This window comes from Oryza sativa, chromosome 11 (assembly GCF_034140825.1).
Source record: "Oryza sativa Japonica Group chromosome 11, ASM3414082v1".
Lineage (NCBI taxonomy): Eukaryota > Viridiplantae > Streptophyta > Magnoliopsida > Poales > Poaceae > Oryza > Oryza sativa.
In genome coordinates, this window is record NC_089045.1 from 30,321,266 (window position 1) to 30,346,935 (window position 25,670).

The 25,670-nt window shown below is 41.7% G+C and overlaps 3 protein-coding genes, 1 long non-coding RNA gene and 1 pseudogene across 4 annotated transcripts; 4 read left to right on the forward strand and 1 right to left on the reverse strand.

Annotated features, from left to right (window-relative positions):
* The first annotated feature begins 355 nt into the window (after positions 1 to 355).
* On the forward strand, positions 356 to 6,090 carry LOC9268076 (wall-associated receptor kinase 2). Its single transcript, XM_015761884.3, has 4 exons — positions 356 to 1,112; positions 2,899 to 3,158; positions 3,390 to 3,581; positions 4,872 to 6,090. Exons 1-4 carry the CDS (start codon positions 424 to 426, stop codon positions 5,861 to 5,863), a joined length of 2,133 nt encoding a protein of 710 aa, XP_015617370.1. The 5' UTR covers positions 356 to 423; the 3' UTR covers positions 5,864 to 6,090.
* A 2,866-nt stretch (positions 6,091 to 8,956) lies between these two features.
* On the forward strand, positions 8,957 to 13,569 carry LOC107275920 (wall-associated receptor kinase 2-like). The gene is given in 5 exon segments (XM_066305717.1): positions 8,957 to 9,725; positions 11,413 to 11,663; positions 11,807 to 11,965; positions 12,226 to 12,776; positions 12,778 to 13,569. Coding segments are annotated over 5 exon segments (2,211 nt in total). The 5' UTR covers positions 8,957 to 9,024; the 3' UTR covers positions 13,327 to 13,569.
* An 879-nt stretch (positions 13,570 to 14,448) lies between these two features.
* On the reverse strand, positions 14,449 to 24,142 carry LOC136354085 (uncharacterized). Its single transcript, XR_010737827.1, has 3 exons — positions 23,816 to 24,142; positions 19,062 to 23,199; positions 14,449 to 18,389 (listed from the first exon to the last, which is right to left on the reverse strand). It is a non-coding gene; the product is annotated as an uncharacterized lncRNA (long non-coding RNA).
* Positions 14,699 to 18,505, forward strand: LOC107279410 (probable LRR receptor-like serine/threonine-protein kinase At3g47570; annotated as a pseudogene).
* On the forward strand, positions 19,417 to 23,379 carry LOC107279538 (probable LRR receptor-like serine/threonine-protein kinase At3g47570). Its single transcript, XM_015762392.2, has 2 exons — positions 19,417 to 22,691; positions 22,788 to 23,379. Exons 1-2 carry the CDS (start codon positions 19,733 to 19,735, stop codon positions 23,171 to 23,173), a joined length of 3,345 nt encoding a protein of 1,114 aa, XP_015617878.2. The 5' UTR covers positions 19,417 to 19,732; the 3' UTR covers positions 23,174 to 23,379.
* Positions 24,143 to 25,670: the final 1,528 nt, after the last annotated feature.

Below are 25,670 nucleotides of genomic sequence, written 5' to 3' on the forward strand. Positions count from 1 at the left end.
GAAAGGAGATTATATTACTGAGAAACTAGCTAGCTCCTCGTTAACGAGGAGAGAGTTAAAAAATTACAGCTATTATCAGACCAAAAGCCCTTATTGGCTAAAGTATGGCTACAACCATTTTGACTTGGGTGAATCTTCTTGATGAAGGGACAAATTAATTGATGTACGTAGAAAGAGGCACGTTGGCTAAATATATAACCAGCTAGCTGCAACGGAAAAGGTTGACTAACTTGCGATTCGTTAATTAAATGGTGCATGAATCTGGATCGCCAACAGCTAGCGTAACATGCATGTAGATTCCATCCATCGTGTGCCCCGGCCGCATATATATAGACATGCATGCATGCTAGCTGATCAGTATGTGCAGATCTGCTATAAGCTTAAGCTCAGCTTAATTAGCCACGGTACGTAGTTTGTACAGAAATGGCGGTGAAGAAACACAACGTCGCCATGCAATTACAAGTGGTAGTACTGTGGCTTGTAGGAGTAGCATTATTTTCTGTGATGGCGTCGTCCGCTCCGGCGGCCGTAGCGGCAGCACCGCCGCCCGCGGAGTGCCCGAGCAAGTGCGGCGACGTCGACATCCCCTTCCCCTTCGGCGTCGGCGACGACTGCGCATGGCCGGGTCCAGATGACTTCAACGTCACATGCAACCATAGCTTCAGCCCACCCAGACCCTACTACGGCAACATAGAGATCAGGGACATCTCGGTGGCGGCGGGGGAGATGCGTGTGTACACTCCCGTGGTCTACCAGTGCTACAACACATCCGACCACGTCGACTCTTCAACCAGCTTCCTGCAGCTCAACATCACCGACTCGCCGTTCCTGGTCGCTCCGGGGAGAAACGAGTTCACGGCCATCGGCTGCGACACGTTGGCGTGGCTGCAGGGCAGGGATGACTGGAGCTTCTTGACCGGCTGCATCACGACGTGCGTGAGCTTAGACGAGGCTGCCCACGACGGCGAGCAGTGCTCCGGGCTGGGTTGCTGCCAGGTGCCTTCCATTCCGCCCAACCTTGCCCTCGTAGAGCTGAATTGGGGGAACTTAACAAAAAACTATGCATGGAGATACAGCCCATGCAGCTACGCCTTCGTGGCTGAGAAAGCATGGTAAGTTAAATAGTAGTAATAAAGAAAATCTAGCTATCAACTCTGGTAACACAATTACTACTCCATATGCATTGGTGCTAATATTAGTATAGGGACAATTGCGTTTTTACCCTATTTTAAGGACTAACTACTAATTTGGTCCTGCTTTTTTAGTTGACCCTCTTTTTTATAAATGAAGGCGAGACTTGGCCCTACTCTGGGAAGTCAACATGACGGTGTTAACTTAAGACAAATGTTTCATTTATACCCTTGTGAATTTAACCCAGTTTCTTAAAGTTTTTTATTCAATGCAGTTTTGTGCACTTATTACTATATATTAAATTGCCTCAAACACAAATATGGCACGGATTTATGTCTACCAAAAAAAAGAAAAGAAAAAAAAAACATGCCACCCCTCCTCCTCGTAGTCGAACTGCCGCCGCCGCCGCTCCTCTTCGTCGAGCCGCCGCCATCCCTCCCATGCCGCCGCCGCCGCCGCAGCCACTCCTCCACCTTGTCAAGCCGCCACCAACCCTCCTATTCATTTAGCCACCGCCGGACGGCAGCCATTGCACAAGGAGAGCAGCGGGAGGAAGTTCCTCTAAGGCCGCCGCCGCCGCTCCCTCCCTACACAAGCCGGCGTCGCCTCGCCGCTCCCTCCCTCCGCGAGCCAGCGCCGCGCGGATCCCCTCCCTCCACGAGCCGCCGCCGACGCCAGCACTCGGAGAGAGAGAGAGAGAGAGAGAGAGAGGGGATACGGGGGAGAGACGGGATAGATAAGGATAGGGTTTGTTCGAGGGTATTTTGGTCATTACGAAATGTAATTATATTTCTTTCTTTTTTTTAAAATGAAAACTTAACGGTGCTATGAAAACATGGTCAAACGGAGTGTTTGTTTTAAAAAAGTAGGGTCAAATAAACAAACTAGAAAAAATAGGGTCATATTAGTAGTTAGGCTTCAAAACATAGTAAAAAAGCAATTGTCCCATTAGTATATGTTGATTTAGGCACCACATTTATAAATTAAACTATGGTAGTTTATAGAATTTAGAGCAGATATAAGCGCATCCTTCTTCTACTTACTTTAATAATAATTTTATAAATATTTCTGGTGAACCCTACATTCATTTTCATATTTTTAATTACATATAATTTATGCATAGAAGAATGTTATATTATTTTGTGAATATATATTTCTGTTCTTATTATATACTATTATATATAGCACACTCAAAAGAAAGAGAGAGAGAAAACAATATATCATATGCGGGCGTGATCTATTGGGGCGGGGTGTGGTAAGGAAATTACAGTTTGCATTGTGTTCTCTCCGTAGTTTTTCTCAAAGGCATGTATATGTTATCACGTGAAACTATTTATACTTCTTTAAAAGATCTAAATGGTGGTGTTGAGTGTGGTGAATTTGACACCACCACCATTATGTGGGTCCCCGCAAATAGTGAGGTAGGTGGACTTTTGTCCATTTCCTAACCTCAAGCCATCAAACATGAAGTTTTTTTTTTGAGTGAGATAAAAATGATTAAAATAATATGACCTAAATATTTTACAATGAGAATAGCTTTATTTTAATTTTGGAGGTTTAAAGTGTACGGTGAGGCTCTCATATTTAATTTCCATTGTAACATGGAACGGAGGGAGTATCATTCATGGAAATTGTGGAGTTGGCAACTTACTGAGGATAGATGTAGATATCTGACCCATTTTCACTCCCTACTCAACAAACTGGACTGTTTAGCTAGGGCACCCATTGAGTTTACTGATGCACATATATATATTATAATATATATAGGTACAAATTCAGCCGTGGAGATTTTAGCCGTGCCGGTAGCAAGAGCTTTATGAATCGTGCTGGAGACAGAAGTGTCGTTACAGTGCTTGATTGGGCTATCAGGAGCGACGGATCGTGCTCGTCAACATCGCGGGTCGCTCCTGCCTGTGTCAGCCCCAACAGCTACTGCGTCAACACCACCAACGGACAGGGATATCTTTGCAAGTGCTCCCCGGGATATGATGGCAATCCCTACGTCACCGGTGACAGTGGGTGTACAAGTTAGTCTTTTTAATCAATTATGTTTAGTTAGTCTTTTAATTTCCGGCTCTATATTGATATGCATGCATGCATGGACTAATATTAATTTCCTTCATTGGCATGAATGAATTAGTTACTACTTCTTGTATGTAGGAGTACGTTGTAATCTTTGCTGAATTTGCTCGTATGGGATTGGTTAATATGTTTAATTATACTATTTAGTATTTCATCACCAATTATTATATGTGCAGATATTAATGAATGCAAGCTTAGAAGAGAAGACCCTGCCAAGTACAGTGAACTTTATCCATGTTACGGTGGTAGCAAATGCCATGACACAGAGGGTGATTACAGGTGCAAATGCCGTTTGGGACGTAGAGGGGACGGCAAAATCGATAATGGATGTCAACCCATAATTCCCCCACCTGTAATTGGGATTCTTGGTGAGCCATGACCATTGTTCATACTTATAGCGTTTTTTAATAGAAATTAGAGTAAATTTTAGAAAACCTCACGCTTTTATGATCAAGGTTAAATAAAGCCACATATATTATGATGCGTGTCACATAATCTCACAGGTTTAATGTATGATCTTTGTGTTTTATAATAAGACTTCACCTTTATTAAAATCTTGATTAATTACAGTATATATATTTGAAACAATTTTTTCACAGTAGCGAAGAGATAAACTATATATCAACCATACTCAAGAACATAATAATTTAAAGTTTTATATACACCATATGTTTTCAACTTTAAGTAAATTCATGCTCAACATGCATAAAGATAGGGTTTTATGAAACTTTAGAGCCATAATACATAGAGTTAAAGTGCCACAAGTCATAATACATGTGGTTTCGACAACTTCAGCTATGTATAAAACATGAAGTTTTTGAAATTTACTCAAATAATCAATGTATTATGACTTAAGTTGTAGCTAGTTACTCCCTCCGTCCCATAATATATGGGATTTTGAGTTTTTATTTGCACTCTTTGATCACTCGTCTTATTCAAAAAATTTTGGAATTATTTTTTTTATGACTTGCTTTATTATCCAAAGTACTTTAAGCACAACTTTTCGTATTTTATATTTGCACAAATTTTTTGAATAAGACGAGTGGTCAAACAGTGTAAACAAAAACTCAAAATCCCTTATATTATGGGACGGATGGAGTAGTTAGTTAAGTAGTTAGTTAAAGCGTCATCATTTAATATTGCCCCTACTTAAGTATAGCTAGTTAGTTATATATGTATGTAACGTAGCTAATATATTGATTAATGGTGCTTTCTCTAATCTATACTTTCTATAGAGTTAAAAGGCCAATAAATCTAAAGCTCAATATGCAACCATACCACACCATCATCCACTAGCAATAATTACATATTTAATCTCATACAAGCATACAACATGATCTACAATTTTTTTAATTCTAGAAATCAAAATACAAGCATATTCAATCATCACCCCTCATATCATTTGCATAATATTTTAACAAATCTATCTATCAACTTTATAATATTTAACATGTACTTATCAATATCAATATGTTTCACACTAAAGCACGGGTATCATTTGACTGATAAACCTTGATGTTTCATTATTTTCTTTTCTTTTTTACACCTAGGTTGATTGTCAAAAAAAAAATATTGAGAATTGCTTAGTAATTCCTGCAGCAAATCACGGGGAATCACCTAGTTACTTATATGTTTAATTGGTTTGTTTGCATTTGCAGTGATAGCCGGTGTTGTGCTATTTGGTTTGGTCCTTGTGTGCTTACGTAAGAAATGGAAGCTTAAAGGGTGCTATGACCGTAATGGTGGCCAAATGCTAGAGAAGACGAGCGTTAAAATCTTTACAAAGCAGGAATTGGACAAGATAACTAACAACAAAAGCAACAAGATAGGGAAAGGCGCCTTCGGTGTGGTCTACAAGGGAACCCACGACGATCAGCCGGTCGCCGTCAAGTACTCCATCGAAAAGAGCATATCGCGGACTCGTGGCAAGGATGAGTTCGTGAAGGAAATCACGGTGCAACTTCAAGTCAGCCACGACAACCTGGTGTGCCTCATTGGTTGTTGCCTCGAGGTGGAGGTCCCTATGCTGGTCTTCGAGTTCGTCCCTAATGGTAGCCTCGAGAGCGTCCTTCATGGGGCAGAGCGGTGCGCTCTCCCGCTGCTGAAACGGCTGGATATTGCCATTGGCTCTGCGAAAGCTCTTACCTACATGCACTCGCATTCCCGCCGCTGCATTTTTCATGGTGATATCAAACCTGCCAATATTCTCCTTGACGACAACCTTATGCCTAAAGTCTCCGACTTTGGGTCATCAGAGTCCGTATTGAAAACCAAGCACCGAAGCGTGTGTGCCGACATGGGCTACATAGATCCTGTGTATATGGTAACAGGCAATTTTAGACTGAAGAGTGATGTCTACAGTTTCGGTATCGTGGTCTTAGAGCTCATCACCCGAAAGAAGGCCGTGTACGATGGGAAAAGCCTTCCGATAGAATTTACCAACTGTTACGAGGATGATAATGCCAGAAGGAATATGTACGACCAGGACATATTGTCTGCAGAGGCTCTACAACCTCACTGCATGGAGTGCCTCGACAGAATGGCCGGCATTGCTGTCCAGTGCCTTGAATACAACATAGACAAGAGGCCGACTATGGCGGAGGCGCTACAGGAGCTTATCCAATTGAGAGCAAAGGTTGCAGGAAAATGAATGCAAGGTCCGATGTTCAGACAACCCGTATGTTGATAGTTTCGCTTTGTATCGTCGTTAATTTATTATCATATCCCCCAGCAAATGTCGACGTTGGTTTGAGTTGACCAACGGGTCATTTTAATTTATCTTTTTGGCGGGGAAGTGTCGTTTTAATTAGTATGTGTACCATTTACCAACAAAGTGGCAATTAAAAGCAAAAATAAATTAAGCAGCATAGTAAGAAAGTTTTCATCCGATCAAGCATATATATATATATATATACATATACATATATATATATATATATATATATATATATATATATATATATACATATGTATGTATATATATAATATATATATAGGCAACATATCCTATGCACACAGGCCATCACGTGTACACACGTGCACACCAACTAAAAAATGTCACCAAAAAATCTAGAAAAAATCATACACATACTTTCAATTGTATTACACCTAGGGTTAAAATCTTAACGTCAAATTCATTATATTTTAGCCGTAACAAAAAAAACAAAAAATCTGACAGTTTTAAGGTTGCAATTTTGTCAGAATTTTATCTTTTTTGTTATTCTCTATGTAGAATGAATTTGAAGATGCGACTTTGCACGTAGATGTAATACTATTGAAAGTACATGTATGAATTTTCCTAGAATTTTTTGTGATAATTTTTAGTTGGTGTACATGGTGTGTACACGCGAGGGCCTGTGTGCATAGGATACGCTCCCATATATATATACCTCCCATACCAAACCATGGCATATTTCATTTAGTGGAATGTTACGGTCCTTCATATATATAAAAGGAGGTCTCAAATTAATACTGTACGTCCATTTAGCAAATCATTTTTGATCGTTAGATCTAGCAATGACTATCCTGTCCAGCTAAATCCAACGATCGGAAATACCTTGAGATATTTTTTGCTAGACCAGATCAAATCTCATAATTTTAGCTATAGCGATAGCTGATGCTTGCATCAGCTGCTGGACCTGACTTGGCCCGCCCAGGGGGTAATGGGCAACAGACTTGGGCCAATGGGCCGAAATCTTCTGGCCCAAGAAGGAGGATCAGCAACCCAATTAGCCAACTTGCTCGAGCATGCATATGCATGCAAAGTAAATTAACATCTCAATCAACAGGACACATTTAATTCTGTCAACTTATTATTATATTGATGTCATTGGCCACGATAGAGATGCTCGCTCTGCGTGCTTCAGATTTAACTACTTAATTCCACACCATCTACTAGCTTTGACCCCCAAAGATCAAAGACAGCCAAAGCTTGGGAGTACAGTATTCGAAGATCTGAGATGTCCTATATGAATTAATTTAGTCTTGCCTTGTCGCCTTGGTGTAATATCATGCATGGCTACTTACACTTCTTTACTTAATGGTATGTTCAATTACATTAATTGATCTGCTTGTTGTCTCATAAAAATATTCACTGCTCTTCTTATGCATGCATCTGCTTCAATTACTACAAATACTATGATTTAAGTGTATCTAGATTTCTAGAATTCCCCGTCTTGTCAAGGTTGATAGATGGATACTCCTCATTTTAGAATACCCGTCATTCTAGCGTTCAAATTATATATCAAAATACTTGTCATTCTCATATTTCATCATAGCATGTTTATATTTCATCATAGCATGTTTAGAGAGGTGAAGTTCCTAGCTTCCTTGCTTTTCATCTTGGGCAATTGCAAATTTACCGCTACTTTAAATCGTTATTACAAGACTGTCACTACAAAATTGCAAAAATGACACTAGAACTGTTATTCGAGTGGCATCCTTACAACATTAAAAAAACGGTGGCAAATTTGCAAATGCCCCTCATCATCATCAAATGTAACCATGTGCAGCTGTTAATCACAATTGACAGCTACTGTAAAGAACTATTCGGATGTCCTTAATGAGGGTAATGATGTAATTTGTCATATCCCCTGTTTGATCTGTAACGGAGAGGTATCTGTTTTCCTTACTCAACTTATTAACACGGGAAAATGTGTTCTCACGGCATAGTTTCGCTGAATATATATACACACACACAGTAATAAGCAGTTTCCAGTTCTTGTAAGGTCTGGAGTGTTATGGGTCACTTTTTCTTTCCAATTGGAGGCACGTTCAAGAACACATGGGTTCTTAATATAGTACACTTAATATAATGAGCTCTAGATCTAGATAGACGGACGATGGGCGGACCTGGAGCACAGCGTCATAAGGGGATAGGCTAGCAGCAGCAGGCAATGTGTGGATCCAGTGGCCATGATTGGATTTATATTGCTGAATTGGTGAATTTTAGGGACTATATTGGATTTCGATTTTATTTTATTTTTGCTCCAAAGATATTAGCGAATGCGAGTCTCTTATCAGGGCCGCGTACGAAAATCAATTTTCATTTGCGTCGAGGGAGGCACCTATGAAAAAGATTGATTTTCACATGCGGTGTGTCCATCTGCTGCCAGCTGCAAAATCCATTTTGGCCGTATAAAAATAAATTTGATAGTAGCCGGTACTGATATAAATTAAACACCATAACAAGATCTTAGGTAGCTAACACGGACTCTTTTTATATATATCTTGGACAGTACTGTCATTTAATTAATCCAATCGAATGATGAATGAATACACAAGATGAATAAAAGGTTTTAAAATGGAAGTGGTGCCGCTAGTGACGCACGCGGCAGCTCCTGTTGCTGACGGACCAAGATTACGCAATAAAAAGCAAAGAAGGACTCAGACCTAGACTGGGTTGGAATTAATTAAGGTTTGTAACAGCAATAATGCAATAATTAAGTAAGTTTTTCTTTGATGTTAACCATTTCGACGGAAGTCGGTCAATGATGAGGTTGAGGTCTTGGGTTGTGAAGGGACAAATTGATGTACATGTACTTATAGAGAGAGGCACGTTGGGTAAATAACCAGCTAGCTAGTTGCAATAGTATAGAAAAGTAAGTTTTGACTAATTAATTAACTTGCGATTAATTGGTGCATATGAATCTGGATCGCCAACAGCTAGCGTAACATGCATGTAGATTCCATCCATCGTGTGCCCCGGCCGCATATATATAGACATGCATGCATGCTAGCTGATCAGTATGTGCAGATCTGCTATAAGCTTAAGCTCAGCTTAATTAGCCACGGTACGTAGTTTGTACAGAAATGGCGGTGAAGAAACACAACGTCGCCATGCAATTACAAGTGGTAGTACTGTGGCTTGTAGGAGTAGCATTATTTTCTGTGATGGCGTCGTCCGCTCCGGCGGCCGTAGCGGCAGCACCGCCGCCCGCGGAGTGCCCGAGCAAGTGCGGCGACGTCGACATCCCCTTCCCCTTCGGCGTCGGCGACGACTGCGCATGGCCGGGTCCAGATGACTTCAACGTCACATGCAACCATAGCTTTACCCCTCCCAGACCCTACTACAGCAACATGGAGATGAAGGACATCTCGCTGCCGAAGGGGGAGATGCGCGTCTACACTTCCGTGCTGCAAAACTGCTTCGACTTGTCCAACACCAGCAGCAGCTCCGAGTCCGACGTAGGCTCGCCATGGCTCGACCTCGCCGGGACGCCGTTCCTTGTGTCGCCGGAGAGGAATGAGTTCACGGCCACCGGGTGCGACACGCTGGGGATGATGTACGGCAGGGAGGACGGGAGCTACTTGACCGGCTGCGTCACGACGTGCGCGAGCTTGGATGCCGCCGCCAACGACGGTGACCACTGCGCGGGGCTGGGTTGCTGCCAGATCCAGTCCATCCCTACAAACCTTACCTTGCTAAGGATTGTGCTGTCGGCCAACATCACCGACAGGAAGATTGCTGCGTGGAACCCATGCCGCTACGCCTTTATAACCGACCGAGACGGGTACGTGCTTACTACCTCCTTCTTAGAATATACTCCCTCCGTTCCTAAATGTTTAACACTGTTGACTTTTTAAAACATATTTGATCACTTGTTTTATTCAAAAACTTTTATGAAATATGTAAAACTATATGTATATATAAAAGTATATTTAACAATGAATCAAATGATAGGAAAATAATTAATAATTACTTAAATTTTCTGAATAAGACGAACGGTCAAACATGTTTAAAATAGTCAACGGCGTCAAAAATTTTAGGATGGAGGGAGTAGAATGTATTTTGTTTCGTTAGTATATGATATATTATACTTTATGACGCAAAAATGAATATATTAGATTATCAAAAGTATTTACTTAATTATGATATAGTATTATACTTTATTAGCATATAAATGATATCCTCATAGAATAATTGTTGATCAAAGTCACACATACCTATCAATATCTTAAAATGTATTTTAATAAAATCGTATATTTGTTGATATTTCTATATATATTGGAATAGAAAATAATGGTCAAAGTTTTTGGCACCGTGTTCTTGTTCAAGACAATAATTATTTTTTAATCTGGAGGGAGCATATGGATTGAGAAGTTCATTCCTCAAAGGTTATGCACATACTTTTCCGTACTCGTAAAGGAAGTCGTTTAGGATAGCAACACGGTCTCTAAAACACAACTTTGACTTCTTGTTTCTACAAAAATATTTACTGAAAAATGATATATGTATACTTTTATAAAAGTATTTTTCAAGACAAATCTATTCATATAATTTTTACATTTTCAAACTCAACAACTTAAGAGTTATTTATGATTTATATTTCTAAGGTTTGACTTAAACATTATCCTAAACGACTTCCTTTATGAGTACAGAGGGAGTATGTACGTTTATGACAAGTTCTGAAAACATTAAATTGATGACCCTTGTAAAATACTATCCCAAATTAAGGACTAAAATGACCCAGGAGCGAAACTTTAAGGACCATATTAACTATTCTCCTTATATTATGCATGCCAATATCTCTAGCCATACATATATAGTATGTAGCTATTCATAGTATGTTATGTTTACTAGTTTCAAACCATCCATTATAATTAGGTACTATATATTATTTATTAAAAAATATTTAGAATTTAATAGTTTATAAGAAATTTAACTTTTTTTAATGTAATACCTTATTGTTTCAATTATATTTGTTAATTATTAATTCAAAATTGTTCTACGGGACATTCACGACGATGGCTGACAGGGATGATCAATTTGACGGTTTTGTGCCATTCCTGATGTTAAAAACCGTGAGGAAAAAAATATCTTTCTGGTAGAATATACCCACAGCAATGTGCATATGGCATCCTGTAGATACACACGTATGAGTACCGCAAAAAATGACATTTTTTCTCCCTTTATTTCTTAATATAATTATTATTTAAGTAGAATTATATATAAATATACAAATTTAGAGACGGCAAGAAAATTTGTACCAACATATAGCAAAACTAGCTAGTGAGATGCGCTATTTTCTCAAGACATAATATGCCTAGTGCCATTTTAATTAATTAATTGACTAATTAACGAATGGCCCACCAAGATATTTGATGCAGAAGGCAATCGATATCTGAAAAATATATATCCGATCGAGTAATTAAACATACTATTTCAATATTAAGATCTAGGATTTTGTTTTTAATCAGGCAATTCAGGTACAATTTTAGCCGGAAGGATTTGGGTCGCTCAGGCAACAAGATATTTGCAAACCGGGACGGCGAGATGGTCGTCCCTACGGAGCTTGACTGGGCCATCAGGGGAACAAATAGGTCATGCTCTGTCTGCGTCAGCGACCAAAGCGACTGCGCCAATGCCACTAACGGAGACGGGTATCTCTGCAAGTGCTCCGAGGGATACGACGGCAATCCCTATCTCAAAGGCAATGGCGGATGCACAGGTTAGTTCTTAATTAAATTTCCTTAATTCTCCATCATGGATTATACTCCTATATCATTACTAGTACAGTATCACTCATTGACAATATAATATGACGATTATTTAAATTTACTGTTTTACCATTGATACATGTGCTGCATGCAGATATTGACGAATGCAAGGAACCAGATCGTTGTTCTACTGGCAGCAGATGCCATAACACAGAGGGTTATTATTATTGCAAATGCCGTTTTCCACGTAGAGGGGATGGCAAAGTTAATGGCAAAGGATGCCACCTTCCCAAATATATAGTCCCGACGCTTGGTACGTAAATAAGCGTTAATTAATTATTCTCCGCACTTATTACTATAGCATTACATTACTAAAGTCTGATTTAAGAAACACCCTAAAGTTCTTTCGGCTAGCTCCACAAAGTGGTGGGCTAGCTAGTTTGGGTCTGAAGCTCTATCCCTACAGTTTAGTTGATATTAGATCCTTCCCTAACATTCGCAGTGCAGTCTGATTTGAATCAATGGCTCATTCTTTCAATTGATCATTTGATTTGTCTGCATATATATATACAGCGACGGTGTGCTCTGTGATTTCTCTTACGGTCCTTGTGTGCTTGTATAAGAGACGGAAGAGAAGAATGTTTGCCAACAACAATGGTGGCCGGCTGCTCAAGGATATGAACATCGTCCTCATTACGGAGAAAGACCTAAACAAGATGACAAAGAATAGGAGCACCAAGATCCTCGGAGAGGGTTCCTTCGGCAAGGTCTACATGGAAACCCACAAGAACCAGCCGGTTGCCGTGAAGTACTCCAAGGGAAAGCGCAAGCTGGCACAGACGACGCATGGCAAAGACATCAAGTGCATGAACAAGAACATGTTCCAAAACGCCTTTTGTTGGTCCAAAGTTCCATCCTCGCCGGAAGAAGATTCGTCGTCACGAGTGTCCGGCCCGGAGTTAGTGGACGAGCTAAGGGTCCAGTCACTAATCCAGCACGAAAACGTGGTCAGTCTCGTTGGATGCTACATAGAGACGGAGGAACCCACGTTAATCCTTGAGTTTATCCCAAACGGGAGCCTCGAGAAAATGCTTCATGGAGATGACCGGCGCCCCCTCTCGCTATTAATTGCAGCGCCTTGACATCGCCATCGGCTCTGCGAAGGCTCTTTCCTACATGCACTCCTCTAGCCTTATGCATGGAGATGTCAAGCCAGCCAACATCCTCCTTGATGACAACCTGAACCCTAAGGTCTCTGACTTTGGGTCATCTGAGCTCATATTGAAATTCAAGCACGTGTGTGTTGACAAGAACTATGTCGATCCTGTGTGCATACTGACGAACAAGTATACTATGGAGAGCGATGTCTACAGCTATGGGGTCGTGCTCCTGGAGCTCATCACCCGGAAAAGGGCCAAGTACGACGATGAAAGAAGCATCCGAGTAGAATTTGTGAACCAGTACAAAGACAACAACGAAAGGAGGAAGATGTATGACCAAGACATGTTGTCGTCTACGGATTCCCTATATCCTTACTGCATGGAGTGCCTTGACAGGATGGCGGCCGTCGCGGTCCGGTGTCTGAAAAACAAGGTGGACAAGAGACCGACCATGGCGGAGGTCGTCGAGGAGCTTAAGCAGCTGAGAGAGCAAATAAGCACGCGTATGTCCTAGCTAGCCGGCTTGCTGCAAGATCAGCTCGTGTAGAAGATGAATGCTTTTCTCTGCCTCGTTCTTCAGTCTCTCTATTAGTTAACTTTCCTTTGCCTCTTTGTTAATTTCTCTCCACCCCAGCAGATATCACGTACTCACGTTGGTTTGAGTTATGTACTATATTCCACCGTACGTTTCAATTGTTATCCATGTAGTGTTTTGGTACTATGTTGTTTAAAAACAAGTGTTGTTGTGCTGTTTTTTATCTTTTGCTATACCTTTTGTAGATGTGGTCTGCATATAAGCGATATATATATATACCAGCTCCTGTAATCCTGTTATCCCTCCTTGTGCAATAATAAAGTACCTCATTTAAGTATTTATTGTCCTACAGAAAAACTGAGGTGCCACGTAACGGTACTGCAACCGGTGTACGTGGCATATCGAAAATGGGCCGTTAAACAAAACGTCACCTGAGCCAGGCCGTTAAATGTGCCAAAAACGAGAGAAGCGACCAGAAGAGGAATAAGTCTGCTTATGTAATACTTAAAAAAATGGGGTTAAATAAGAACCTCTGATAGTATGCATGACTGTTTTAGCTAATGTGACATCCTAGTCAGCAAAGAAGAAACTACTCTTTTCGTTTCAGGTTACAAGACATTTTAACTTTGGTCAAAGTTAAATTGTTTTAAGTTTGACTAAGTTTATAGATAAATATAGTAATATTTATCATACTAATTTAGTTTCATCAAATCAATAATTGAATATATTTTCATAATAAATTTATCTTGATTTAAAAATGATACTATTTTTTTTCTATAAACTTGAACAAACTTAAAGCATGGTTAAATCGTCTTATAACTTAAAAAAACATATGGAGCTCACGTGTAAGTGAGTTATCTCTCTCATCCTTCTTGAGCTGAGGCTCGTCGGCGCCGGATGCACCAACGAATAGGTTATTTTCAAAAATAAATTACAAATAGGTCCTCAGAAGCTAATGATAGCGCAAAGCAAGTCAATCTTCCAGTGCTGCAAACTGATCTCAATCTTATTTTCGCCGTTCTAATTCCACCGGCGGATTGTGGCGACATTTTGATCCAACTTTAAAAAAGAAAGCTCAAACAAGGTTCCAATCAAAACCGGTGCGTGCATGATTGGTCAACAGTCAATATATTCGACTCATATGTACATTGTATCTATCAAGGTCTTGATTGGTCAAGAGTTTGAAAGAAAACAAGTTTCACGCCCCACATGTGGAGAGAAAACATCCAAGAGCTCATTGATTACCGTCAGTGAGCCAATCAGGAGGAGCGAAATACATGTAATGTAATGCTTTGTTAGTTCTTAGATTGTTGCCAGTTAATTGCCACAAAAGCATCACTTCAGCGTCGCCATGGCGCCTGGATCTCCAGTATGCATCAGCGTGTCCGCTCTGCTGTTGATCACTTTGTCCCCTGCGGTTGCTGCTGCTGCTGCTTCTCCTCCAGGGAGGAGCAAGAGCAATGGCAGCGACACCGATCTCGCTGCGCTGCTGGCTTTCAAAGGCGAGCTCTCCGATCCCTACAGCCTTCTTGCCACCAACTGGACTGCTGGCACTCCGTTCTGCCGGTGGATGGGGATCACTTGCAGCCGGCGGCAGCAGCAGCGTGTCACCGGAGTGGAGCTGCCCGGAGTTCCCCTCCAAGGAAAGCTGAGCCCTCACATCGGTAACCTATCTTTCCTCTCCGTCCTTAACCTCACCATCACAAACCTCACGGGCTCAATCCCAGACGATATCGGAAGGCTGCATCGCCTCGAGCTCCTTGATCTTGGCAATAATGCTTTCTCAGGTGTCATCCCAGCCTCCATAGGCAACCTCACGAGGCTTGGCGTTCTTCGTCTCGCGGTTAACCAGCTCTCTGGACAAATCCCAGCCGATCTGCAAGGCCTGCACAGCCTTCGCAGCATCAACATTCGGAACAATGGCCTCACTGGGTCGATCCCAAACAGTCTGTTCAACAACACCCCTTTGTTATCTTACCTCAACATTGCCAACAACAGCCTTTCTGGATCAATACCACCTTGCTTCAATTCCTTGACTTGCAGGTCAATCGTCTCACCGGACCGGTACCACCAGGCGTCTTCAACATGTCTATGCTAGGAGTTATTGCTCTTGCCTTGAACGGCTTAACTGGCCCTATCCCAGGCAACGAAAGCTTCAGACTCCCGAGTCTCTGGTTTTTCTCCGTTGATGCCAACAATTTCACCGGTCCGATACCACAGGGGTTTGCGGCGTGCCAGCAACTCCAGGTTTTTTCCCTCATTCAGAACTTATTCGAGGGTGCTTTGCCATCATGGCTGGGCAAGTTGACGAATCTCGTCAAGCTCAACTTGGGTGAGAATCACTTCGATGGTGGTTCAATCCCTGATGCGTTAAGCAACATTACCATGCTGGCTTCCCTAGAGCTCAGCACGTGCAACCTAACAGGAACCATTCCAGCAGATATTGGAAAGCTTGGAAAACTTTCAGATTTGCTTATTGCAAGGAATCAACTAAGAGGACCCATTCCTGCTTCTCTCGGCAACTTATCTGCATTATCACGCCTGGATTTGAGCACAAACCTGTTGGATGGATCTGTCCCAGCAACAGTTGGCAGCATGAACTCTTTGACATACTTTGTTATTTTCGAAAATAGCTTACAAGGGGATCTCAAATTCTTGTCTGCTCTTTCCAACTGTAGGAAGCTTTCTGTCCTTGAAATCGACTCAAATTATTTCACCGGAAACCTCCCAGACTATGTGGGCAATCTATCAAGCACGCTGCAAGCATTCATCGCACGTCGAAACAATATATCCGGTGTCCTTCCATCTACAGTTTGGAACTTAACTAGTCTCAAGTATCTAGATCTTAGTGATAACCAACTGCACAGTACAATATCAGAATCAATCATGGATTTGGAGATACTACAGTGGCTTGATCTCAGTGAAAATAGCTTGTTTGGCCCCATCCCGTCAAATATCGGCGTGCTGAAGAATATTCAAAGATTATTTCTTGGAACAAACCAATTCTCCAGCTCCATATCGATGGGCATTAGTAACATGACCAAGTTAGAATACCTAGATTTATCTGATAACCAACTAGCATCCACTGTACCACCGAGCTTATTTCATCTTGATAGACTTGTTAAACTAGATCTGTCCCACAATTTCTTAAGTGGTGCATTACCGGCTGATATAGGCTATTTGAAGCAAATGAATATCATGGATCTCTCTAGCAACCACTTCACTGGCATCCTCCCAGATTCAATTGAACTTCAAATGATAGCCTACTTGAACCTATCAGTCAATTTATTCCAAAATTCAATTCCAGATTCTTTTCGTGTGCTTACCAGCTTAGAAACTTTGGATCTATCCCACAACAATATTTCCGGTACCATCCCGGAATACCTGGCCAATTTTACTGTCCTTTCCAGCTTGAACCTATCTTTCAACAACCTACATGGTCAAATACCAGAAACAGGTGTCTTCTCAAACATCACGCTGGAATCCTTGGTTGGGAACTCAGGGCTATGTGGTGCTGTCCGTTTAGGATTTTCACCATGCCAAACAACCTCTCCCAAAAAAAACCATCGGATCATAAAATACTTAGTCCCTCCTATAATTATCACAGTTGGAGCTGTAGCTTGCTGCTTATATGTAATTCTTAAATATAAAGTTAAGCATCAAAAGATGTCTGTTGGTATGGTTGACATGGCCAGACATCAACTACTCTCCTACCATGAGCTTGCTCGTGCTACTAATGATTTCAGTGATGATAATATGTTGGGCTCTGGAAGCTTTGGAAAAGTTTTTAAGGGTCAGCTGAGCAGCGGTTTGGTGGTTGCCATAAAAGTTATACACCAACATATGGAACATGCCATTAGAAGCTTTGATACTGAGTGCCGGGTGCTTAGAACGGCTAGGCATCGCAACTTGATAAAGATACTTAACACTTGTTCCAACCAGGACTTCAGAGCACTGGTTCTTGAGTACATGCCCAATGGAAGCTTAGAGGCACTCCTACACTCTTATCAAAGAATTCAATTAAGTTTCCTTGAGCGGTTGGATATTACTCCCTCCGTCCCACAATATAAGGGATTTTGAGTTTTCGATTGCAGTGTTTGACCACTCGTCTTATTCAAATTTTTTTTGTAAATATAAAAAATGAAAAGTTGTGCTTAAAGTACTGTATATAATAAAGTAAGTCACAAATAAAATAAATAATAATTTCAAAAAAAAAATGAATAAAACGAGTGGTCAAACGTTGCAAACAAAAACTCAAAATCCCTTATATTATGGGATGGAGGGAGTATGCTAGACGTTTCAATGGCAATGGAATACCTGCACCATGAACACTGTGAGGTGGTTCTGCACTGTGATTTGAAGCCTAGCAACGTGCTATTTAATGATGACATGACGGCGCATGTGTCAGACTTTGGTATTGCAAGGCTGCTGTTAGGTGATGATAGCTCCATGATTTCTGCTAGCATGCCAGGAACAGTCGGGTACATGGCACCAGGTAAGCTAGTATCATCTGTTCTTGCTGAATCCTTGCTGATCTTTTATAGAGTAATTATCAAGTGGTGCAACTAATGTTTGGTGGTCATTTTTTCTTGAGAAGAGTATGGCGCCCTTGGTAAAGCGTCACGGAAGAGCGATGTATTCAGCTATGGGATCATGTTGCTTGAAGTGTTCACTGCGAAGAGACCAACAGATGCTATGTTTGTGGGAGAACTAAACATCAGGCAGTGGGTTCTTCAGGCATTTCCTGCAAACCTTGTCCATGTCATAGATGGCCAACTTGTACAGGACAGCTCTTCTTCTACCAGTAGCATTGATGGCTTTCTTATGCCAGTGTTTGAATTGGGCTTGCTCTGCTCGTCTGACTCGCCAGAGCAAAGAATGGTGATGAGTGATGTTGTCGTGACATTGAAAAATATTAGGAAGGAGTACGTCAAGTTGATAGCAACTATGGGAAGAGATGACAACCGAACAGCAGTGTTCCATTGACCCTGCTTGACTGCGTATACGAAAGAACGAATCATCCTCTGCATCCATATTTGCTTCTGCATTAAGAATAACAGAAGAATAGCATCAATTACTCTTTACTTCTTTATGTGTATGGATGAATATGAATAAATCTCTTCTGTTTCTTAGTTACACAATAGTTAAATTGCGTACATCTGTGATTGATCTGCTGCTACATAAATTTGCACGCACCATGACATGGCAGTAAATGATCTTGTGCGCAGGTATTCTTATGTCCAGACCAACATTAAAAAAAAAATCTAAACTACAAAGGACTGAAGTTTGGGTGCAAGCATTCAACATAAGACATGGACTTGACTGGTTGCATGGCACACCTCCTCTGCTCATAGGTCACAGGATAGTTTTCTTTATATTATATATTATCTTGTTTACGATTTGAAATGTTTGATTTATAACATTGAAATGGAGAGAACAATGAACACACTGCCTAAACGGAAAATGGAAATATGATTATAGTTCTTATTTAGGACATACAGATGATACCGAAATCAACGAGTACACGACAGTTCAAGAGATAATCTTTAGTAAGAATAAAAACATCATCAACCAATGGGTAGTAGATAGATAAGTGAAGAATCACGCCAGTTAGCTACCACGATTACGATGTGAAGAAACAGGACATGGTTCAAATCAGCATACGAGTTGTGAAAAGCAAACACATTTTCATGGAGTTGTCAGAGATCAAATACCTTGAAATCCTTCTTCAGAGACTGAAAGTAGCACAGCATCTTGATTTACTGTTGGATGCCGCACGCCGCGTGGTCACTTGGCCAAATATGCATGGTTAGGCAAGCTGTCCAGTCTCAGATTCCTTAGCCTTAGATGTGATCTTTTAGCTCAGAGTGTACAATCTGCTGGCTGGATGCCTGGATTGTTACCAGCAACATTTGTAGCATCAAGTCCTTGATGTCTCTTGATAGTATTTCAGAAATTTGCCTAGCAATTGTACAGAACTATGGCTACTGATGATGATTAGTACCGAAAAATAATTTCACAGGGAGGATCTCCGGCTGTGCACGGAACTATGGCTACTCCAGTTTCTAGTCCGTTCAAACTTCAAAATTGTATTACTGCATATGATTGGTCAGCAGTCAAATATATTCGACTTATATGACTAGCTAGTTAGCTATTTGTCCACTATCTATCAAGGTCTTGATTAGCAACAAGTTAACAACTCACAACTGGGAAAGAGAAAAGGTTGCATGCTAATTTCCATATGGACCAGCGAAGGAAAAACTGTGGACAGTTGGACTTGTTCACGTCAGGTTGAGCAATAGTGAAGGTCTTGGATGTAGACAGAACCAGATGCCTGCACGCACAATTGAATGGAGAGCTAAATATATAAATTAACCTCAACCCGATGATTCCTGTCTTGCCAACGCATAAGAGCTCAGACATGGCGTTTAGAATGCCAGTACGGATATCTGTTGTGCTGCTGATCATCGCTTTGTCTGCAGTGACTTGTGCTTCTGCAGTTCCGAGCAAGAGCAATGGCAGTGACACTGACTATGCTGCACTGCTGGCTTTCAAAGCGCAGCTGGCCGACCCTCTCGGCATTCTTGCCAGCAACTGGACCGTCAACACACCGTTCTGCCGCTGGGTGGGCATCCGATGCGGCCGCCGCCATCAGCGCGTCACTGGCCTGGTGCTTCCAGGCATTCCCTTGCAAGGAGAGCTCAGCTCTCACCTCGGTAACCTCTCTTTCCTCTCCGTCCTCAATCTCACCAACGCCAGCCTCACGGGCTCAGTCCCAGAAGACATAGGAAGGCTCCATCGCCTAGAGATTCTTGAGCTTGGCTACAATTCTCTGTCAGGTGGCATCCCAGCCACCATAGGGAACCTTACAAGGCTTCGAGTTCTTTACCTCGAATTTAACCAGCTATCTGGCTCAATCCCCGCAGAGCTGCAGGGCCTAGGAAGCATTGGTTTGATGAGCCTCCGGAGGAATTACCTCACTGGCTCAATTCCAAACAATCTATTCAACAACACACCTTTGCTAGCTTATTTCAACATTGGCAACAACAGCCTTTCTGGGTCGATACCAGCCTCCATCGGCTCTTTGTCGATGCTCGAACACCTTAACATGCAGGTCAACCTTCTCGCAGGACCGGTGCCACCAGGCATCTTCAATATGTCCACATTGCGTGTTATTGCACTTGGACTGAACACCTTCTTAACCGGCCCTATCGCGGGCAACACAAGTTTCAACCTACCAGCTCTCCAATGGCTCTCCATCGATGGCAACAATTTCACTGGTCAAATTCCACTGGGGCTCGCATCGTGTCAGTACCTCCAAGTTCTTTCCCTGTCTGAAAATTATTTTGAAGGTGTTGTCACAGCCTCAGCTGCATGGCTGAGCAAGCTCACGAATCTCACTATCCTTGTGTTGGGTATGAATCACTTTGATGCTGGTCCAATCCCTGCTTCACTAAGCAACCTCACCATGCTAAGTGTCCTAGATCTCTCATGGAGCAACCTCACTGGAGCCATTCCGCCAGAGTATGGACAGCTTGGCAAACTCGAGAAACTGCATCTCTCACAGAATCAGCTAACAGGAACCATTCCTGCATCTCTTGGTAACATGTCCGAATTAGCCATGCTAGTGTTGGAGGGAAACCTACTGAATGGATCATTACCAACAACAGTTGGTAGCATCAGATCGTTATCGGTACTTGATATTGGGGCAAACCGCCTGCAGGGGGGTCTCGAATTCCTGTCTGCTCTTTCTAACTGTAGAGAGCTTTATTTCCTTAGTATCTACTCCAATTATCTCACCGGGAACCTCCCAAACTACGTGGGTAACCTGTCTAGTACGCTGCGATTATTCAGTTTACATGGAAACAAGCTAGCTGGTGAACTTCCAACCACCATTTCCAATTTAACTGGCCTCCTTGTGCTAGACCTTTCGAATAACCAACTGCATGGTACAATACCAGAATCAATCATGGAGATGGAGAATCTCCTTCAACTTGATCTCAGTGGAAATAGCTTGGCTGGCTCTGTCCCATCAAACGCTGGAATGCTAAAGAGTGTAGAAAAAATATTCCTTCAGAGCAATAAATTCTCTGGCTCCTTACCAGAGGACATGGGCAACCTCTCCAAGTTAGAGTACCTAGTATTATCTGATAACCAATTATCATCAAATGTACCACCAAGTTTATCTCGTCTTAATAGCCTCATGAAGCTAGATCTGTCTCAAAACTTCTTGAGTGGTGTATTGCCAGTTGGTATAGGCGATTTAAAGCAAATTAACATCCTGGATCTCTCTACCAACCATTTTACTGGTAGCCTCTCAGATTCGATTGGGCAACTTCAAATGATTACTTACTTGAACTTATCTGTTAATTTATTCAATGGTTCACTTCCAGATTCTTTTGCTAACTTAACCGGCTTGCAGACTTTGGATCTATCCCATAACAACATTTCTGGTACCATCCCGAAGTATCTAGCCAATTTTACCATCCTCATTAGCTTAAACTTGTCTTTCAACAATCTTCATGGTCAGATACCAAAAGGGGGTGTATTCTCAAACATCACGTTGCAATCCTTGGTGGGGAATTCAGGGTTATGTGGTGTTGCACATTTAGGGCTTCCACCATGCCAAACAACCTCTCCCAAAAGAAATGGTCACAAGCTAAAATATCTGCTCCCTGCTATAACCATAGTAGTTGGAGCTTTTGCTTTCAGCCTATATGTAGTCATCCGAATGAAAGTTAAGAAGCATCAAATGATTTCTTCTGGTATGGTTGACATGATCAGCAACAGATTACTCTCCTACCATGAGCTTGTCCGTGCTACTGATAATTTCAGTTATGATAACATGTTGGGGGCTGGAAGCTTTGGAAAAGTTTATAAGGGTCAGCTGAGTAGCAGTTTGGTGGTTGCCATAAAAGTTATACACCAACATCTAGAACATGCCATGAGAAGCTTTGATGCGGAATGTCATGTGCTTCGAATGGCTAGACATCGAAACTTGATAAAGATATTGAACACTTGTACCAACCTAGACTTCAGAGCACTTATTCTAGAGTACATGCCCAATGGTAGCCTAGAGGCACTCCTGCACTCTGAAGGAAGAATGCAATTAGGTTTCCTTGAGAGGGTGGACATTATGCTAGATGTTTCAATGGCAATGGAATACCTGCATCATGAGCACCATGAAGTGGTCCTACACTGTGATTTGAAGCCTAGCAACGTGCTACTTGACGATGATATGACTGCACATGTATCGGACTTTGGCATTGCAAGGTTATTGTTAGGTGATGACAGCTCCATGATCTCTGCGAGTATGCCGGGAACAGTTGGGTATATGGCACCAGGTACTAGCAGCTTCTGTACTCTTGCTCAAAGTAGTGGTATTTTCATAATTATCGTATGGTGCAATCAATAAGCATTGACCAATTTTATTCCTGCAGAATATGGTGCTCTTGGAAAAGCATCACGAAAGAGCGATGTGTTCAGCTACGGGATCATGCTACTCGAAGTGTTCACTGGGAAGAGACCCACAGATGCTATGTTTGTGGGGGAACTGAACATAAGGCAGTGGGTTTACCAGGCGTTTCCGGTAGAGCTTGTCCATGTACTGGACACCCGACTTTTACAAGATTGCTCTTCTCCCAGTAGCTTGCATGGCTTCCTTGTGCCAGTGTTCGAGCTGGGCTTGCTTTGTTCAGCCGACTCCCCGGAGCAAAGGATGGCGATGAGTGACGTGGTTGTGACACTGAAGAAGATTAGGAAGGACTATGTCAAATCGATATCAACGACAGGGAGCGTGGCCCTGCCTGCATATACGAAAGAATGAATTGTCCTCTGTGTCCATTTCTGCTTCTGCATTAAGAATAACAAGAGAATAGCATCAGCAACATGTCCAGTGGTCGATTAATCTTTGCCTCTATATCTTTATTATGGTCGAATATGAACATATTTCTTCTGTTCGTTAGTTACACAATATTTGATTGGTGTACATGTATGATTGATCTGTTGCTTCATGAATTTTCACTGTAAAAATGGGAGTAAATGATGGATGTTGCTTGAATGTGCTTACTTTCAGGTGAAAATAATAATAATAGAAAAAAGAACATTGTAAACCTAGAAAAGGAATCAAGTTTGGGTGCAGACATTGGACATTAAGACATGGGCTTCACTGGTTGCCTGACATGCCCGCTCTGTTCATAGCCCATAGGATATATAGTCTTCCTCATATCCTCTTTCCAATTTGCACAATCTTTTTTTTTTTTGACAACATAGAAATGGAGAGAACAACGAACACTACCCAATGGGAAATGGAACGCAACAGTCCAAGAGATAATCATTACTAAGAACAAAGATATCTAGTAGATGAAGAGATCAAGCAATGTGTAGATGTTGGATATGAGATGGTTCAAGTGAGCATTGGAGTTCAATAAAAGCACATATTTTCATGGGGGTTCGCAGAGACCATTACCCTCAAATCCTTCCTTCCTCCGAGATTGAAGCAGCATACCCGCAGGGTGCGTCGCCACTCAGCCAACTCCGGCGCACGCGGCAGCGTCGAGGTGGTCCTGGATCTTGGCGGCGATTTGCAGCTGGCCGGAGCGAAGAGGTACTGGAGATTGGGGCGGCATGAGCAGTTGGTGGAGGAACTGGAGATGGACGAGGAGATGGGAGCAGTGGCGGAGTCCTGGGTAGGACAGGGAGCCCGCGGCGGCGTCGGAGAGAGTCGGCGGCGGCGGCGAACTCCTCTCCGTCTCCGGCGACAAGAACCAACGGCTCAGATTGGTACCCATTACCCAACTATACAAATCGTAATCCTTAACCTCTTTTCATCAAGGTTCCTTTACTTAACCAATATTAATTTTCGGTACTGAAATTTACAAAACAACACCCGATTTTGATCGCTATGAGTAGTAGTATTTCCAAAATGGTCCTTTCTGAGGACCGCTGCGGTGGCCGCCGGCTGCCTCCTCCGGCGGCGCGTGAGCATGGCGGATCTGTGCTCCTGGCCCTCTGGTTGCAGTGCAGGTTCCCTAGATGATCGATGCGGCTACAAGTAAAAACATCATTCTCCCCGGCACTGATTCCTGCACTAAATGTCTCATTTACCCCCTTTTAAAATGGGAACAGTAGAGGAGCTAGATAAGATTTATAGTCTCTTAATACAAAAGTGCGCAATCTTTTGCGTATTCCCGAAAAAAAAAAGTTCATAATGTAGTTTCCTGTAATTGTTGACCTCAGGTTGACTGGTAGTCAAAGTCTTGGATGTTGAAGGTGATAGATGGTTGGATGCAGCATACATGTACAGTGGAATAGAGAGCTAAATACTTTATCCGTCCCATAATATAAGGGATTTTGAGTTTTAGCTTGCACTGTTTGACCACTCGTTTTATTCAAAAAATTTTAAAATTATTATTTATTTTTTTTGTGATTTACTTTATTATCCAAAGTACTTTAAGCACAACTTTTCATTTTATATATTTGCATAAATTTTTTAAATAAGACGAGTGGTCAAATAATACAAACAAAAACTCAAAATCCCTTATATTATGAGACGGATGGAGTAAATCTCAAGCTGATCATCCCCACCATCATCTTGGCAATGCATCAGAGCCCAAACATGGAGTTTGCATCTCCAATATTATGCATATCCGTTGTGTTGTTCTTGATCACTTCATCCACTGTGGCTGCTGCTGCTACTCCCTCTCTAGGTCAGAGCAGGAGCAACAGCAGCGACACCGACCTCTCTGCACTGCTTGCCTTGAAAGCCCAGCTCTCTGATCCTAACAACATCCTTCACCTTACCGGCAACTGGACCGTCGGCACGCCGTTCTGCCAGTGGGTTGGTGTATCGTGTAGCCGCCGCAGGTAACATGCATGGCTTCCTTGTGCCAGTGTTCGAGCTGGGCTTGCTCTGTTCGGCTGACTCCCCCGAGCAAAGGACGGCGATGAGCGATGTGGTCGTGACACTGAAGAAGATTAGAAAGGACTATGTCAAATTGATGGCAACCACCCGACCCGGCAAAAAATTGATGGCAACCACAGTAAGCGTTGTGCAGCAGTGATTCATCGCTCTATCGTTGTATATGAGCGAATGAAATACATATCATTTGCATCATTTTCTTCTTCTGCATTAGGAATAGCATCAGTGATCGATTACCCTTTGTTTGTATTTGTGTATGGTTGAATTGAATATATATATATATATATATATATATATATATATATATATATATATATATATATATATATATATATATATATATATATATATATATATATATATATATATATATATAAAACAATTTCGTTGGTGTAAATATGTG